General features: G+C 43.4%; 1 protein-coding gene across 1 annotated transcript in view; it reads left to right on the forward strand.

Annotated features, from left to right (window-relative positions):
* PREP (prolyl endopeptidase) overlaps positions 1–17,145 on the forward strand; it is a 143,953-nt gene that overhangs the window by 82,854 nt on the left and 43,954 nt on the right. The window contains exon 10 of the mRNA XM_069598252.1: positions 5,417–5,520. Within this exon, the coding sequence (XP_069454353.1) occupies positions 5,417–5,520 (104 nt within the window). The remainder of the gene's footprint in view (positions 1–5,416; positions 5,521–17,145) is intronic.

Here is a 17,145-nt window from a genome sequence, read left to right on the forward strand (position 1 = left end):
GGCCTGTAAACCACCTTTAGTGACCCCATGTGGCCATTTATTTCAGGGACAAGTTCATCATTACCTGAAGATGAAAGGGCTCATTGTCCTAGCATAAAATGATGGGTTCTGTGCCAAGCAGTGAAATATTACCTGTGACTCTGGCCACGAAGTCTGGAAAGAGAAGTGTGTTCCCGATTCTGTACCAGCAGGCAGCTCCTGAGCAAGCTTTATTTGTCACTGCAGTGCTTGCTTCTTCTCCTTCGTCTTTTCCTGATTTGTTTTGCCTCCAGCCTTGTCTTTTCTCTCCTTAATGTAATCTGATACCTGAAATCAGAGAACAGGGCTTCCAGGCTCAGACCTTCTGAACCAAATGGAAAAATAAATAATTAAACTAGATTCCCTGAAAGCAGGAAATCGTCAGTGTGTACATATGTACACATCCATGTACATGCATGTCCACTCTCCAAAGGCTGTCTTGCACCGCTCTCCGAAGGTTGACTGTCCACTGCTGCAGTAAACAACAGACACTAAATTATAAATAAAGCTCCAGGGCCAAAAATACCTGCTGTGCTGACTGCTGTGGACGCCTGATACATCTGGCAGGTGTACACCTGCTGACTTTGCTTCCCATGGAAATACGTGGTGAAGACGTGTCTTGAGCAAAGCCATCTGGAAGAAAACAGGCCCATGTTGTAACGTGAATTCTTATAGCCTAATGATGTTTTGTGTCCTTGTCTCAATTGGTTTGCTAAGTATAAGGATCGGGTATTGGATTGGAGAAAACATCCTAGAGTCATGAATCAGAGAGGATTGTTTAGGTGATCTTTAGGGAATAATTTCAAAGTTTAAGGGCAAAAAAGAACCGAATTTGGAAGTTCCTTAAGACCAGAGGAGATGTCTTGGACTTGAGGAGATGGGTCCCCTGATGAAAACAGTGTTTTAACAAGGCTATTCTAGCAAAAGGAAAGAGGGAGGGGCAATCAGTTCAGATACTCCTGCTATGATTGGAAATAAATGTAAGGAGGTGAGGGAGATGGGAGTTAAAAGGGAGGGGCAGTTCTAGGAGAGCTGCGGCTGCACTTGGAGGGAAACAGACAGCCAAGGCAAGTTTGGAGAACGATGCACTTATTCCCTGTGGCTCAGACCATTTAGTGGTGGAGCCGAGTGATGCTGTATTCATGGGACCTGGGAGGGTTGTCTAAGGCTCACTCCAGACTTTTGTGTGTTGTAATAATCCAGTACAGCCATCCCCAGACTCTTTGGGAAAAGCATAAAAATGCTGTAAGAGCAGATGTAGGTCGGTAGCAATGTTGAAGGAAGGGGACAGGGATTTCCTACGTACTCCCTGTCCCTACATGTGCACTGCCTCCCCTGTATCAACATCCCCTACTCCAGTGATACAGTTGCTACAGTTGATGAGCCTGCATTGACACATCACAGTTGCTCAAAGTCCATAACTTACCTTAGGACTCACTCTTGGTATTGTACATTCTAAGTGTGGAGAAATGTATGATGACCTGTATCCATCAGTATGTGTTTTTATGGTATCATGCAGAGTAATTTCAGTACCCTAAAAAGTCTGTGCACTCTGCCCTTTTCATCCCTTCTCCCCCTAGCCCCTGGCAACCACTGATCTTTTTACTGTCTCTATGGAGACAGCTTTGTCTTTTCCAGAATGACCTATAGTTAGAATCATATTAATAGATTATATAGACTTTTCAGATTGGCTCCTTCAGTTAGTAATATGCATTTAAGGTTGTTACATGGCTTAATGGCTTATTTATTTTTTGCTATTACTATTTACTTATTTATTTTTTGAATTGTCTGGATGTTCCACCATTTACTTACGCATTCACCTTCTGAAGGACATCTTGGTTGCCTCCAACTTTTGGCAGTCATGAATAAAACTGCTCTGAATATCTGTGTACAGGTTCTTGTGTGGACACATTTTCAACTCCTTTGGATAAATGTTCAAAGAGTGCAAAAACATTTTAAGAGACTTGTTTTTGTGTTTTTTTAATTTTAATATCCTTAAAACCCTACCTGTAATTGGATGAAACAGTGTCTACATGGGTCCTCTTTGCCAAGTTCTTTTGCTTTTCTTTGCATATCCAGTTTTCCAGATTCCTCTGTTGATCCTTTTGCAGTTTCTCCGAGAATTGTCCCTTTCTTTTAACTCCCATCTCTTTCATTTCCTTACACTAATTTCCAGTTATAGCAGGAGTATCTGAACTGATTGCCCCTCCCTCTTTCCTTTTGCTAGAATAGCCTTGTTAAAGCACTGTTTTCATCAGGAGACCCATCTCAAATCCAAGACATCTCCTCTGATCTTAAGGAACTTCCGAATTCAGTTCTCTTTTGCCCTTAAACTTTGAAATTATTCCCTAGAGATCATCTAACCAGTCCCCTCTGATTTATGACTCTAGGATGTTTTCTCCAATCCATTACTGGATTGCTATACTTAGCAAACCAATTGAGACAGGACACAAAACATCATTCGGTTCTGTTCAGTCACTCAGTCATGTCCGACTCCGCGACCCCATGAATCGCCACCACGCCAGGCCTCCCTGTCCATCACCATCTCCCGGAGTTCACTCAGACTCATGTCCATCGAGTCGGTGATGCCATCCAGCCATCTCATCCTCTGTCGTCCCCTTTTCCTCCTGCCCCTAATCCCTCCCACCATCAGTCTTTTCCAATGAGTCAACTCTTCGCATGAGGTAGCCAAAGTACTGGAGTTTCAGCTTTAGCATCAGTCCTTCCAAAGAACACCCAGAGCTGATCTTTGGCTATAGGGATTCACGTTACAACGTGAATCTGCAGTGGGCTCATCTGGACTGACCCAGATGGATCTGAAAATAGAAAATATCCATCAAGTAAATTAAGCACTGGTACCTTTAGGTGTAATCCAGCCTCCTCCAAAGTGCCACTTCTGCCCCAAACAGAAGAACAGAGATCAGGTACTTGGCACCCTTTCTCCCAACAGGAGCCAGCCCATGTTGTATAATTTCATCCTTCTGCTAGAGGCTTTGATGTCTCGATTTTTCTAGATAAACAGGCATTTATAGTGTGTTTCCTACTCACTGTCTTTCACTTGAGAAATTTCATTCTAGTACTTTGGTGACTTTTCTCAGGGCACTGCCCCAGGAACTGGTTGGTGGTCAGAGCTGGGAATCCTGGCTCCCCATCCTTTGTGATTCACTATAGCTCAGGTAACAGTGATGCTGGGGTGAGTCCAGGGCTTAAATGGCTCATGCTTGTTCTATAATCTCGTTGTCATTGTCTGGTGGTTTGGATTTTTTTTTTTTTTTTGAGGATGGAGATGCTTTTTGTGTTTTGAGGAAGTGGAAGTGAAGTGAAGTCGCTCAGTCATGTCGGACTCTTTGCGACCCCATGGACTGTACCCTACCAGGCTCCTCCGTCCCTGAGATTCTCCAGGCAGGAATACTGGAGTGGGTTGCCATTTCCTTCTCTAGGAGGAAGGAAGTGGGACAGGTACTAATGAAGAAGCTTTTCAAAAATTAACATATATGTGAAGATAGCCTTTGCCCTCAAGACTACATTTATCTGGGCAAGTACAGTACTCAGTGTGTCTGGTAATTTAGAATGTATGCCTGGAGTGTAGTCTGAAAATATTTTATGTATAAGGATATATTCCAACATATCCAAATACAGCTTCAACTAAGAAAGCCATTACTTCAGTACTATTAGGTATCTCCCCACTGCCAATGTTAACCATATATTGTATGATTATATTATAAACCTTAAAATAATTTGTAAGCATGGGAATTGTGATAACATTCATGGGGATTAACAGTCTTTTTGTTAAAGTATCTAAACATATTGCTCTTTGCCAGTGGGGAGCAGAGTGCTGTTTAGCAGTTGTTAGTGAAGTTCATACATACACAGAGGAGTTGAAAAGAAAGCACGCTGCTATTTTATCACATGATCAATCAGTTTGAATGTACCCTGTGGGAGTAACTGCTTAGTTTCTGGTTTTGCAGCAAGTATCAGGATCTCTAAATTGATTTTTCATATACTGACAGCATATGTTTAAAGTATTATGTGGGAGGGCTGTTTCCACACCAGCCACTCTGGATGACTAATTCTGTTTCATAAACAATAGCAATGTCGTTGTTTTCAAACAGTAGTGATTTATCTTACTTATTGTTTCTTTGATTTGTTCTTCTTTGTTTTACTTATTTTATTTTGGGGGCTGTGATGGGTCTTCGTTGCTGCCCCTGGGCCTTCTCTCATTATGGAGCCTGGGGGCTGCTCTCTAGCTGCAGTGTGCAGGCTTCTTCTTGCAGAGCACAGGCTCTGGGGCATGCAGGCTTCAGTAGCTGTAGCGTGGGAGCTCAGTAGTTGTGGCGCACGGGCTTAGTTGCTCCACACCATGTGGGATCCTCCTGGACCAGGGATCAAATCTGTGTCCCTGGCATTGCAAGGCGAATTTTTATCCATTGGACCACCAGGGAAGTCCCTTTGATTTAGATATTAAATATTAGAATGTAGTAGCATTAAATTCGGAGAAGGCAATGGCACCCCACTCTAGTACTCTTGCCTGGAAAAATCCCATGAGCGGAGGAGCCTGGTAGGCTGCTGTGCATGGGGTCGAGAAGAGTCAGACATGATTTCACTTTCACTTTTCACTTTCATGTATTGGAGGAGGAAATGGCAACCCACTCCAATATTCTTGCCTGGAGAATCCCAGGGACGGGGGAGCCTGGTGGGCTGCCGTCTCCAAGGTTGCACAGAGTCGGACACGACTGAAGTGACTTAGCAGCAGCAGCAGCAGCAGCAGCATTAAATTAAGGAAATGGGATTTTAATTAGTGGTTAAAATAGCTAAAAGTTTATTGTGTATTCATCAATGTGTGTTGTGCACTTGGATAGTCAGAACTTTAAAGGCAATTCTGAAAGACTCCCTGAAAGGCTGTCTTTGGTCTGTGATTGCACGTGTGTGTCCACAGAGGGGTGGGTGTCAGGAAGCAATAGTCCCAGAGTTCCCATCAAGAGACCCCTGATTGGCTGTTGACTTTGGGCACATCATTTGAGTTTTCCATCTCAATCCCTGTTCAGGTGAAATAACCCTACATGAAGTGTCCCATCTTCTTTGGCCTGTACTCCTAAGTGGCTGGGCATTGGGAAGGACCTGTTATGTTTCTGCAGTTAGGTTTTGCCTCTGCTCTTAGTCCTGGAATGCGTTAGAATCTTCTAAAATGATATAGAGGTGACTGTGGTACGAAAGAAGACCACATGCAATGGTGATGATGAAGTGTGATCTTATGTAGCATTACATGGTGCACATGCCAGGCTGTTCTGAAGTCTCTCTGCAGTGACCTTAAACTCACTACTGACTGTGCTTTGTGATCCTTGCCCTTCTTGTATCTAGTGAGTTTATGGACTGAACTAAGACATCCGTTTCCTTCTAGGTATCATCTATCACTGTGATCTGACCAAAGAGGAACTGGAGCCCAGAGTCTTCCGAGAGGTGACTGTGAAAGGAATTGACGCTTCCGATTACCAGACAGTCCAGGTAGGGGGTATTTTATCTTGACAATGTGAGTTTAAAAATCTGACTTTCAGGCCAGGCTGTGCACACTCCAGTTTGTCAGCAGCTATAGAGGTAACCCACAGCAACACCAGCCACAGATACTTGGGAACACCTGCTGCTTCTGGGCATTGAGCTCAGCGAGGTCCCTGCCCTCTTGGAGTTTACAGATTCTGCCACTCTTGACAGGAAGCCAGAGTCCCTTGTCTGGGGGATCAAAGCAACACAGTTTGTCTGCTTGCTTCAAAGTGGATTGCTTTCTGGCTCAGGTCTCGTGGTGTGATTAGTAATAGCATAGATTTTCTCTACATGAAGCATTCGCTCAAGTGCTAGAAGGCAGTCTTTGCAGTCTGAAGTTCATCCGTATGTCTGCCTGGCACAGGGTGAGTGCTCAATAAAACATTGGAATGGATAAATTAACTGTCTAACTGCCATGCGTGGCAAGCTCACTCTCTGGTCACCATCCTTTCAGGTTAAGAATCGTCATTTTTTTGTTTTCTCAGTGGCCCACAGGTACTGAGTCTCCCAGAAATCAGATCATTCACTGACAAATGATGCAGAATGACTCTGTTCCTTTGCAGTGGCAGGTCACCTGCCAGGTACCAGGTGTTTCATCAGGGCTCTCCTACCAGAGGGCCTGGACCACAGAGACCCAGGTTAGGATTCAGAGTGCTGTTTCCAAAGGAAAGTTAGAAGAAAAAAAAAGAGCAGATACCCTGAGAATGTTTCTGTGAAACTAGAGGATCATTTTAACAGGGTGAATTGCCCTTCACCTGTCTTAAGAGAAGTCTAGATGACGGACTAGACCTAGATCAAAGATAAAACTGTTTGGCCGGCTGAATCTGGCCCAGGGCTGCAGATCGCCAGCCCCTCTTCTATATCAGGAGTCGACTTACTGGCCTCTGGTTTTTTGGAGAATAGCCATATTTGTTTACATAGTGTCTGTGGCTGCCTTAGCGCTTTAACAGTGCAGCAGAGACTGGCCCACAAAGACTAAAGTGCTTAAGTATTTGGCCCTCCAGGACGAAGTTTGCTGATCCTTGATCTATATAAATAGTACTTATAAAGTCAGAGAGCATTCTCATTAGAGGTCCAGGACCTTTGTCTTCAAGCTCTGTCAGCTTGAAATCTGAAGTCTGCATGTATTGACTGATACGTCTTGGTTGACATAGGATGAGTCATTTAACTTTTCTGCCAGTTTTTTCAGCTGCAAAACAGATCGTACCCATTTTGCAGGATTCCTGCAGGATTATATGATATGATAATATTCCTGCAGGATATGTGAGATGATATATATAGGCATACCTCGTTTTATTGTTCTTTGCTTCATTGTGCTTTGCGGATACTATGGGCTTTTGTGTTTTGTTTTGTTTTCCACAAATTGAAGGTTTGTGGCAGTTCTGCATCGAGCATATCTATTGGTGCCATTTTTCCGACAGCATTTGTCTATTTCATGTGTCTGTGTCACATTTTGGTAGTTCTTGTAAATTTTAAACTATTTCATTATTCTTATATTTGTTATGATCTGTGATCTTTCATGTTGTTATTGCAAGAAAGATTATGACTCACTGACGGCTCAGGTGATGTTAGCATTTTCTAGCAATTAAATATTCTTTAAGGTATGTACAGCATTGTTTTAGACTTAATTTTGTTGCACACTGAATATTGTTGTTGTTCAGTTGCCCAATCGTGTCTGACTCTCTGTGACCCCCTGAACTGCAGCATGCCAGGCCTCCCTGTCCCTCACCATCTCCTGGAGTTTGCCTAAGTTCATGTTCATTGCATCAGTGATGCCATCCAGCCATCTCATCCTCTGACCCCCCTCTTCTCCTTCTGCCCTTGATCTTTCCCAGCATCAGGAACTTTTCCAGTAAGTCATCTGTGTGCATCAGATGACCAAAATACTGGAGCTTCAGCTTCAGCATCGGTCCTTCCAGTGAATATTCAGGGTTGATCGCCATTAAAATTGACTGGTTTGATTTCCTTGCTGTCCAAGGGACTTTTAGAAGTCTTCTCCAGCACCACAGTGTGAAGGCATCAATTCTTTGGCATTCTGCCTTCTTTATAGTCCAGCTTTCTTAACCGTACGTGACACTGAATAGACTACAATATAGTGCAAACGTAACGTTTCTAAGCACTGGGAAATCAGAAACTTCATCTGACTCGCTTTATTGTGACGCTTGCTTTATTGTGGGGGTCTGGAACTGAAGCTGCCGTGTCCCCAAGGTCTGCCCATATTAAGGGTCTGGCACATAGGGCTCAGTCAGTAAAGAATCTGCCTGTAATACAGGAGACCTGGATTTGATCCCTGGGTGGGGAAGGTCCCCTGGAGAAGGGTATGGCAACCCACTCCAGTATGCCTGGAGAATCCCATGGACAGAGGAGTCTGGTGAGCTCTAGTCCATAGGGTTACAAAAAGTCAGACATCACAGAGACTTAACACTTTCATGTAGAATGTAATCAGTTGTTTGTTTGTTTGTTTGTTTGTTTTTCAAAAAGTATTAGAAGTAAATATGGCAGACTTTTAGGTTTCCTTAGCTAGTTCGGCTTCTTTCATTTTCACGGTGAGCCCTTGCCTGGAGAGAGATCTTTTAGGGGCCATAGCCCCAGTCTGGTGCATGTATGGTTCATTAATTCACCCTAGTCCTGCATTAGACTTTTAACGTCACTTTTAGGCTGCCATGCCTTGCTGTTTTTCATTTTCTCTGTGTGTAGGCATTGCGTGCCTGTCAGCTGTAACATTTGGCCTTCTCAGGAACTACTTCTATCCTTGCCTGGACATCCTCAGGGCAGTGGAGGGGGGAGGGTGTGTGTGTGTGTGTCTGTGTCTGTGTCTGTGTGTCTGTGTGTCTGTGTATCTGTGTGTGTGTGTCTGTGTGTCTATCTGTGTGTCTGTGTGTCTATCTATGTGTCTGTGTGTGTGTCTGTCTGTGTGTCTCTGTGTGTGTCTGTGTCTGTGTCTGTGTGTGTCTGTGTGTGTCTCTCTGTGTGTGTCTGTGTGTGTGTCTCTTTGTGTGTGTGTCTGTGTGTGTCTGTGTGTGTGTCTGTGTGTGTGTCTGTGTGTGTGTCTGTGTCTGTCTGTCTGTCTGTCTGTCTGTCTGTGTGTGTCTGTGTGTGGTGCAAGACACCGCCTCTCCCGTCAGTAATGCAGAGCATTCCCAGGCAGTGAGAAGTGACTGTCCCCTCGTGGCTGCTCTAGGATGGGCACTGTTGCCCATGAGACGCCCCTCCCCTCAGCCCTCATGTTCTCTTCATCTCTGCTGTGCAGCCCCTCAGGTCTGTATTTCTTTTTTTTTAATTTCTCTTTTCTACTTCCCACACCTCATGCCAAAGTGAGTAACGGTGGAGTTTGTGGCAGGGAGAAGGGACCTGTGATCATGACAGCTGCCTTGAAGGCAGCTTCTTATAGGAAAGTGGCTTTTCCTTCTCGGGGAGGATGGTTGGAGTTGTTTTTCCTATCAAGTAGCCGTTTTTTTTCTATTCTTTACAGATGGTACACAAAGAAACTAGTTACAACCTAATATGTGTTGTTTGCAGATATAAATGAAAAGATAAAACTTTACAGCCAAACACATGCTTGTGTGGAGTAGAAATCCCTCAGCCCTGGGCACAGCAACCTGAGATTTCCAGATTAAACTGGGGAGAAAGTATACTCGGGAGATGCCAGTCGCATGCCATTGGAAAAGGCACTGAAGTCCTCTGTGTGTGGCTTTCCACTTCACAAAGAAAATTCCCCTGAAGTCGAGCTACTGAAATACTTAGAAGCTTTTATTTGTACAAGTGCAGTAGGGGAAAAATGATGAAAAGATTCATGGGACATATTTAAGGGGATAGTAACTGAGTAACTGGAGAGAACACACTGGTTTTACAACTTTTATGAAGGTATAATCTCTCTAGCATAATGCCATCAGGAGACTTTAATATGTTGATTATACACATCATACATATTGCACTGCGTTATTTAAGTAGAATTCTTGTTTTGGGTAAAGGTGGCTTTGGAATGTACCGTGATATCACAGTACTATAGACTGAAAGCCCATTTTGCAGTAGCTTAGCCCAGGTGTACACAGCGGAGCTTTGACAGGAAACGTGAGTGTGACTTCTGTTCTCACATTGTGATCAGACTCTCAGCAGAGTTGCCAACAATGACCAGCCTGTAAAAGCAGGCCCTAGAGAAGGGTTTGTGCATGAGTGGAAAAAATCCTCATAGTGTATAATAGACACCACAGCATTTGCGGGTGTAGGGGGAAGATTCATTTTTTGTTTTCAGTTACTTCAGGGTAGTGCTGCTTTTGATTTTGCATAACCCTGGTGTTTGTATTTATTCTGTATGTGATTTTAAAAGAAAATTCCCTGGGCTAATTGTTATTCCTTCTTACGTTTTATGTACATTATCATTTTGAAGCAAATGCTGCCCAGATTACCCGCATGGTTAGTCAGTGCAGTTAATGGTGATCACAGCCGTGCATGTCCACCTGGTGGTGTAGCTCATAAGATGTACTAAGTGAAGGGGAGAGAAAAAGGAGGGTCAAAGAAACACAGGGCTAAACCAGCCACAGGGCTCTTCTTTGTGTGATGTGCTTTCATTCAGGACCAGAGATCTTGAGTGGTGGGGGGGGGGGGGCATGTGGGGTGAGAGTGTCCTGTTCTGCTGACATATACAGAACATGGCTACTATATAGTCTTTACCCAGTCCTGACTACAGCTGTGGGAGAAAATTCATCTGTATAGGAAATACAATTTTGAAAATCAGATCCTGGAAAAACTTTCTCTTCCAGTCTGTGGGACATATAAAAATTAAGTTTTGGATAGGTTTATCATAGCTGCAGTTGACTGATCTTTTTCCTCTTTTTATTATGAGTGACATGACCACTATGTAATATTGGTTAGAACATCTGTGCACAGGTCTTTAAAAAGGAAATGCTGAGCATTAGAACTCCCTGATGTTCAAGCTGGTTTTAGAAAAGGCAAAGGAACCAGAGATCAAATTGCCAACATCCCCTGGATCATCGAAAAAGCAAGAGAGTTCCAGAAAAACATCTATTTCTGCTTTATTGACTATGCCAAAGCCTTTGACTGCGTGGATCACAATACACTGTGGAAAATTCTGAAAGAGGTGGGAATACCAGACCACCTGACCTGCCTCTTGAGAAATCTGTATGCAGGTCAGGAAGCAACAGTTAGAACTGGACATGGAACAGCAGACTGGTTCCAAATAGGAAAAGGAGTACGTCAAGGCTGTATATTGTCACCCTGCTTATTTAACTTATATGCAGAGTACGTCATGAGAAACTCTGGGTTGGAAGAAACACAAGCTGGAATGAAGATTGCCGGGAGAAATATCAATCACCTCAGATATGCAGATGACACCACCCTTATGGCAGAAAGTGAAGAGGAGCTAAAAAGCCTCTTGATGAAAGTGAAAGAGGAGAGTGAAAAAGTTGGCTTAAAGCTCAACATTCAGAAAACGAAGATCATGGCATCTGGTCCCATCACTTCATGGGAAATAGATGGGGAAACAGTAGAAACAGTGTCAGACTTTATTTTTGGGGACTCCAAAATCACTGCAGATGGTGACTGCACCCATGAAATTAAAAGACGCTTACTCCTTGGAAGAAAAGTTATGACCAATCTAGATAGTATATTCAAAAGCAGGGACGTTACTTTGCTGACTAAGGTCGGTCTAGTCAAGGCTATGGTTTTTCCTGTGGTCATGTATGGATGTGAGAGTTGGACTGTGAAGAAGGCCGAGTGCCGAAGAATTGATGCTTTTGAACTGTGGTGTTGGAGAAGACTCTTGAGAGTCCCTTGGACTGCAAGGAGGTCCAACCAGTCCATTCTGAAGGAGATCAGCCCTGGGATTTCTTTGGAAGGACTGATGGTAAAGCTGAAGCTCCAGTACTTTGGCCACCTCATGCGAAGAGTTGACTCATTGGAAAAGACTCTGATGCTGGGAGGGATTGGGGGCAGGAGGAAAAGGGGACGACAGAGGATGAGATGGCTGGATGGTATCACTGACTCGATGGACGTGAGTCTGAGTGAACTCCGGGAGATGGTGATGGACAGGGAGGCCTGGCGTGCTGCAATTCATGGAGTCGCAAAGAGTCAGACACGACTGAGCGACTGAACTGAGCATTAGAAATTACATTAATAATAAAGGTTTGGTGATAAGAGGTTATATGAAAAGAATCTTGTCTATATTTATGACCAGTAATATGTTTCATTTTAAACCGAAGGGAAAAAATAGGAAAATTTAGTCTGTTGATAAATATATATGTGATGTGCAATGCCAGGTGGTACTGTTAGAATCCAGAGACGTTCCAGACACAGGCACTGTCCCTGGAAAGTTTGCAGTCAGGCTGGAAAGCTGAGACACAGAGCTCTGAAAGGTCAGATACCCCAAGATGTTATCACAACAATCAGGGGAAAGGTGAAAGTTTGCGTCGGCACTGTGATATCCTGGCTGGGATGCCCAGGGATTTTCCTGGGAGAGGTGGAACCTGGGTTGGGCTTTGAGGGATGGCTGCTTTTGTAAGCCCCAGGCCCCTACTGGGCCTCCTGAACAATGTCACCACAATTCTTCATTCAGAGAGCCTCTACCTTTTCGTAGCAGTTTAATTTCATAATTTCACAGTAAGTTCAAGAAGAAAGGAGTCCTGCCCTCAGCATCCTGTGCAGGAGAGCTGCCTCTGACAGCTCTTTCTTGTGGATAAAGTAGTGTTTGCACTGTGGCTGAACGTGGCGCAACGAAGGATGCAGTGTAGCAAAAATGCGCTTTTTGCTTTCTCGGTGTCTCGTTTGTGTTCAGCCAAAAATGTTTGACAGCTGAAAAATTGTCTTTTCTCCTCCTAAAGTGAAAGTCAAAATTTATGGACCTGAAAAAGAACAGTGAACTCAGTATACTCTGAATCAACTCCGTTGACAACAGTTTCCACATGTTATAAAAGAATAAATTAGAAGGAAGATTCCATTTTATGGGGCAATAGCAACCTAAATCAACAGAGTACAGAAGTAGTAAGGATTATAAGTATTTAACACAGATTTTATCGAGTCCTACCTCTTAAACTGAGGAATTTTACGCTTCTGAGGTTTACCTACAATACTGCATGTGAAACATCAAGAACATCCCAAAGGTGATTTGCTTTATAACTGACCAGAAGCTGCTTATTTAAATTAGATGATTAGAAAATTAAAATTAGATGATTCTTTGGGTTTACCAAGATGCCTTGGGTTAGAAGGAGTGGGGTTATTTTTCTTTAGTCTAGATTTTTGTAACCTTGATAGTAATTTGTAGGTCAGGTCACTTCAGTTCAGTCGCTCAGTCGTGTCCGACTTTGTGACCCCATGAATTGCAGCACGCCCGGCCTCCCTGTCTATCACCAACTCCCGGAGTTCACTCAAACTCATGTCCATCGAGTTGGTGATGCCATCCAGCCATCTCATCCTCTGTCCTCCCTTTCTCCTGCCCCCAATCCCTCCCAGCAACAGAGTCTTTTCCAATGAGTCAACTCTTCACATGAGGTGGCCAAAGTACTGGAGTTTCAGCTTTAGCATCATTCCCTCCAAAGAACACCCAGGACTGATCCCCTTCAGAATGGACTGGTTGGATCTCCTTGCAGTCCAAGGGACTCTCAAGAGTCTTCTCCAACACCACAGTTCAAAAGCATCAGTTCTTCGGCTCTCAGCCCTCTTTACAGTCCAACTCTCACATCCATACGTGACCACTGCAAAAACCATAGCCTTGACTAGACAGACCTTTGTTGGCAAAGTAAGTTACTGGTCTACAGTTCAGTCACTCAGTCGTGTCTGACTCTTTGCGATCCCATGGACTCCAGCACTCCAGGCTTCCCTGTCCATCACCAACTCCTGGTGTTTGCTGGAAAAGATTGAAGGCAGGATGAGAAGGGGATGACAGCATGAGATAGTTGGGTGGCATCACTAACTCAACAGATGTGAGTGAGCAAGTTCCAAGAGATAGTGAAGGACAGGGAAGCCTGGTGTGCAGCAGTTCATGGAGTTGCAAAGAGCTGGACATGACTGAGCCACTGAACAACTGGCCTGCAGGCTTTGCCATTCAACAAATGTGACTCCTCAGAACAGTAATTAGTGCTTTAATTTAGCTCATTGACTTCTGTGCTGAGTGCACAACACACGCAGTTTTTGACTCATCCACATCTTTGGTCTGCTGACTATTGAACTAATGGTAACGTTTTTCTGTATCGCTGTGTTCTCATAGTTAAGGATAGGTCAGAAATCTTCAGAACATGTTAATTAAGTGTGAATGGGGGAATATTTTCCAAAAGAACCTTTTGAGAAACTATGGTGCTTGCATATGATTAGGAAATCACTTTAAATTGAGTCAGTTGTTCTTGGCAATTTTGTGCCTAAAGCTTTCATGTTATTTTTTTATATTATACTTCACAGAGACATATTCTTGCATTAACAGATTGCTGTGTTTCTTTAGAATTCTCTTTGTCTCACAGCCATTCTAGATTGAGATCATAATACTCATATTCAGAGGGCATATGTTTGTATCTGTTTCCTCTTTAGATAGCAGCTGTGTTAAAATAGTTTGACTATAAGAGATGATAAGAATTTTTGTTCTCTTGCTATCTTAAAACAGAGAAATAGGTTATAGGGCCCCAGTGTGTGGTTGCTGCAGTCTCCATACCACTTGTAAAGAAGTGTTCTTCCATGTTTTGAAGAAGAACGTTGTTTTTGCAGCAGCCTGAGAATATGTACCCACTTAGAGTAAAAATCACAAGGTGGCCTTGAGAATTGAGTGACCAGACAGGCCTGGAGAGATCCCTTGAGCCTCCTGCAGGGCCTCCTTTGGCAAGGTGTAAAACAGCTCAGGGCAATCCAGACCTCTGCCCACCTTCCTCAGTTTCTCTGAACTTTGCTTGGAGGAAATAGGCCTGCGATGAGATAAGAACCAGGAAAGCAGCTAAACCCCTGCCTGGTGGTTGACAGCCTGGGGAGGGTGGCCTTGGCTCTCCTGGGGATGCTGCAGGACTTGACATGGAAATTTTTTCACCTTATTTTGATGAGATGTTAATAAGTTAAACAGGTGTTTTAAAATCACAAGGTGATTTTAATTTTTGTGGCTTATATTCATTTCTAGATGATGGACTGAGTTTATTATTCTTTAATAATGTCACTGCAATTGAAGCCATATTGTCAGAGATTAAGGTGTCCATAAACTCATCAGCATAGGTGACAACTGTACTCAGTGGAGATTTGTTCATATTTAGTATGTACAAAAATTTTACTATTTCAGTTATCTATAGATCTGAGTTTGCTGTTGCAGGTAATAAAACCATTTAAGTAGATTAAATTTTGTTTAAATTGTTCCAGGAGTCATGGCTTTTGAGATCCGTAAAAAATGCAAGTTGCTGAGCTTTACTGATACTGATTTCAGGTTACTCACAGCTAACAGTTAGCTCTAACCCCTTGCTAGAAAACTATCTTGGGAAAAGAGTGTTGTTATATTTCATTAGCCTTTAAAAACAAGGTAGAAAGTCACTTCATTCTTATTAGAACTGTATCAGTAATTTAGTTCTCATCTCTGAATAGTATGTGTGCTAATGGTGCTTATCTTAGGCTAGTTTAATAATTAGTTCTGTTTTTAGAAATGAATCTGAATGAATCTCAAGGTGTGTTACTCAAACTATATTCAGCTGTGAGCAAAAGGAGAAAAAGTAAAAAATAACCATGGCTTAAAGGAGAGAGATGTTTATTTTTCCCTCTCACATAAGGGAAGTGCAGGGGAAATTGGTCCAGGAATGGCTTGGTGTCTAAAATGTAAGGAATCCAAGCTCTTTTTGTCTTGTTGCTGTATCATGGCCGCTTTCCTGCCATCTTCTCATGGTCCTAGAAGGCTGCAGGGATTCCAGCCATGTTGCATCCACTTTCCAGCCAGCATGACGGCAGTAATAGGGAGGAAGAGGGATGATCAGGAGGAGAGTGTCTTGTAAGCATGTTTGCCAGAAGGTGACATGTATTATGTCTGCTTTCATTTTATTGGTGAAAACATACTCCTAGCACAGGTTTAAAGATGCAGTTTTATTCCCAGAAAGAGTGTGCCAGCTAAAAATTTGGGCCTTATTTTCAAGGAAGTGGGAGAAATGGATATTGGGGGACACCTAGCAATATGCCATGGAACGCAAAACGGGCCTTCAGCAGAAACTTGGTTTGGACCCTGAGACCAAGGAGTCCACACGCCACCTGGTGGCCAGGTATCTAAATCTCAGGATCCCATTGAAAAAACTAAGACCCCACAAAAGTTGAATTTTCAAATACTATCATGGTGAAGAGTAGAAATCACACACTTCAGACACAGAAGCACCTTTTCAAGAGGCTTTTGTCTCCCATAAAGAAAGGCATTTAATATTGCCTGTCAGTTCAGTTCAGTTGCTCAGTCGTGTCCGACTCTTTGCGACCCCGTGAATCACAGCAGGCCAGGCCTCCCTGTCTATCACCATCTCCCAGAGTTCACTCAAACTCACGTCCATCGAGTTGGTGATGCCATCCAGCTCTGTCGTCCCCTTTTCCTCCTGCCCCCAATCCCTCCCAGCAACAGAGTCTTTTCCAGTGAGTCAACTCTTCACATGAGGTGGCCAAAGTACTGGAGCTTCAGCTTTACCATCAGTCCTTCCAAAGAAATCCCAGGGCTGATCTCCTTCAGAATGGACTGGTTGGACCTCCTTGCAGTCCAAGGGACTCTCAAGAGTCTTCTCCAACACCACAGTTCAAAAGCATCAATTCTTCGGCACTCAGCCTTCTTCACAGTCCAACTCTCACATCCATACATGACCACAGGAAAAACCATAGCCTTGACTAGATGGACCTTTGTTGGCAAAGTAAAGTCTCTGCTTTTCAATATGCTATCTAGATTGGTCATAACTTTTCTTCCAAGGAGTAAGCGTCTTTTAATTTCATGGCTGCAGTCACCATCTGCAGTGATTTTGGAGCCCCCAAAAATAAAGTCTGACACTGTTTCCACTGTTTCCCCATCTATTTGCCATGAAGTGATGGGACAAGATGTCATGATCTTCGGTTTCTGAATGTTGAGCTTTAAGCCAGCTTTTTCACTCTCTTCTTTCATCAAGAGGCTTTTTAGTTCCTCTTCACTTTCTGCCATAAGGGTGGTGTTATCTGGGTATCTGCCTGTAGAACATGAGTATTTGCCATTCCTGAATGCTTGTCCTAACTTTAGCAGAAGTGGTAGAAAAGTTGTGTGAGACTGTCTGCGCATTAAATGAAGACGAACTGAGAGACTGTCTCTGAAATGATAAGGCTAAGTAAGCAGGGCACAGCTGGCTCTCCAGGTGTTTCATCCTGTGCTGTAGTGATCTTTCTGCCTGCGCCACTCTTGCAGAGGACATGGACACAGACCCTCCTCAGAGGCCTGCTCTTTGGAATGGAAGCACGGCACTAATCAGCCTTGGGGAGGTGTTAGGTCCCAAATCTCACAGCTTCTCTTGCTTTTTCCTAGGTGCTCTGTTTTTCCACTAATGCTTTTGGGCTCTGGACAAATTGCACATACATTAGGGTTCATCTATATGAACCCTCTCATTTTAAAGATGAGGAAACTAAGGGGGCTTCCCT

The sequence above is a fragment of the Ovis canadensis genome, chromosome 8, assembly GCF_042477335.2.
Source record: "Ovis canadensis isolate MfBH-ARS-UI-01 breed Bighorn chromosome 8, ARS-UI_OviCan_v2, whole genome shotgun sequence".
NCBI classification, from domain to species: domain Eukaryota; kingdom Metazoa; phylum Chordata; class Mammalia; order Artiodactyla; family Bovidae; genus Ovis; species Ovis canadensis.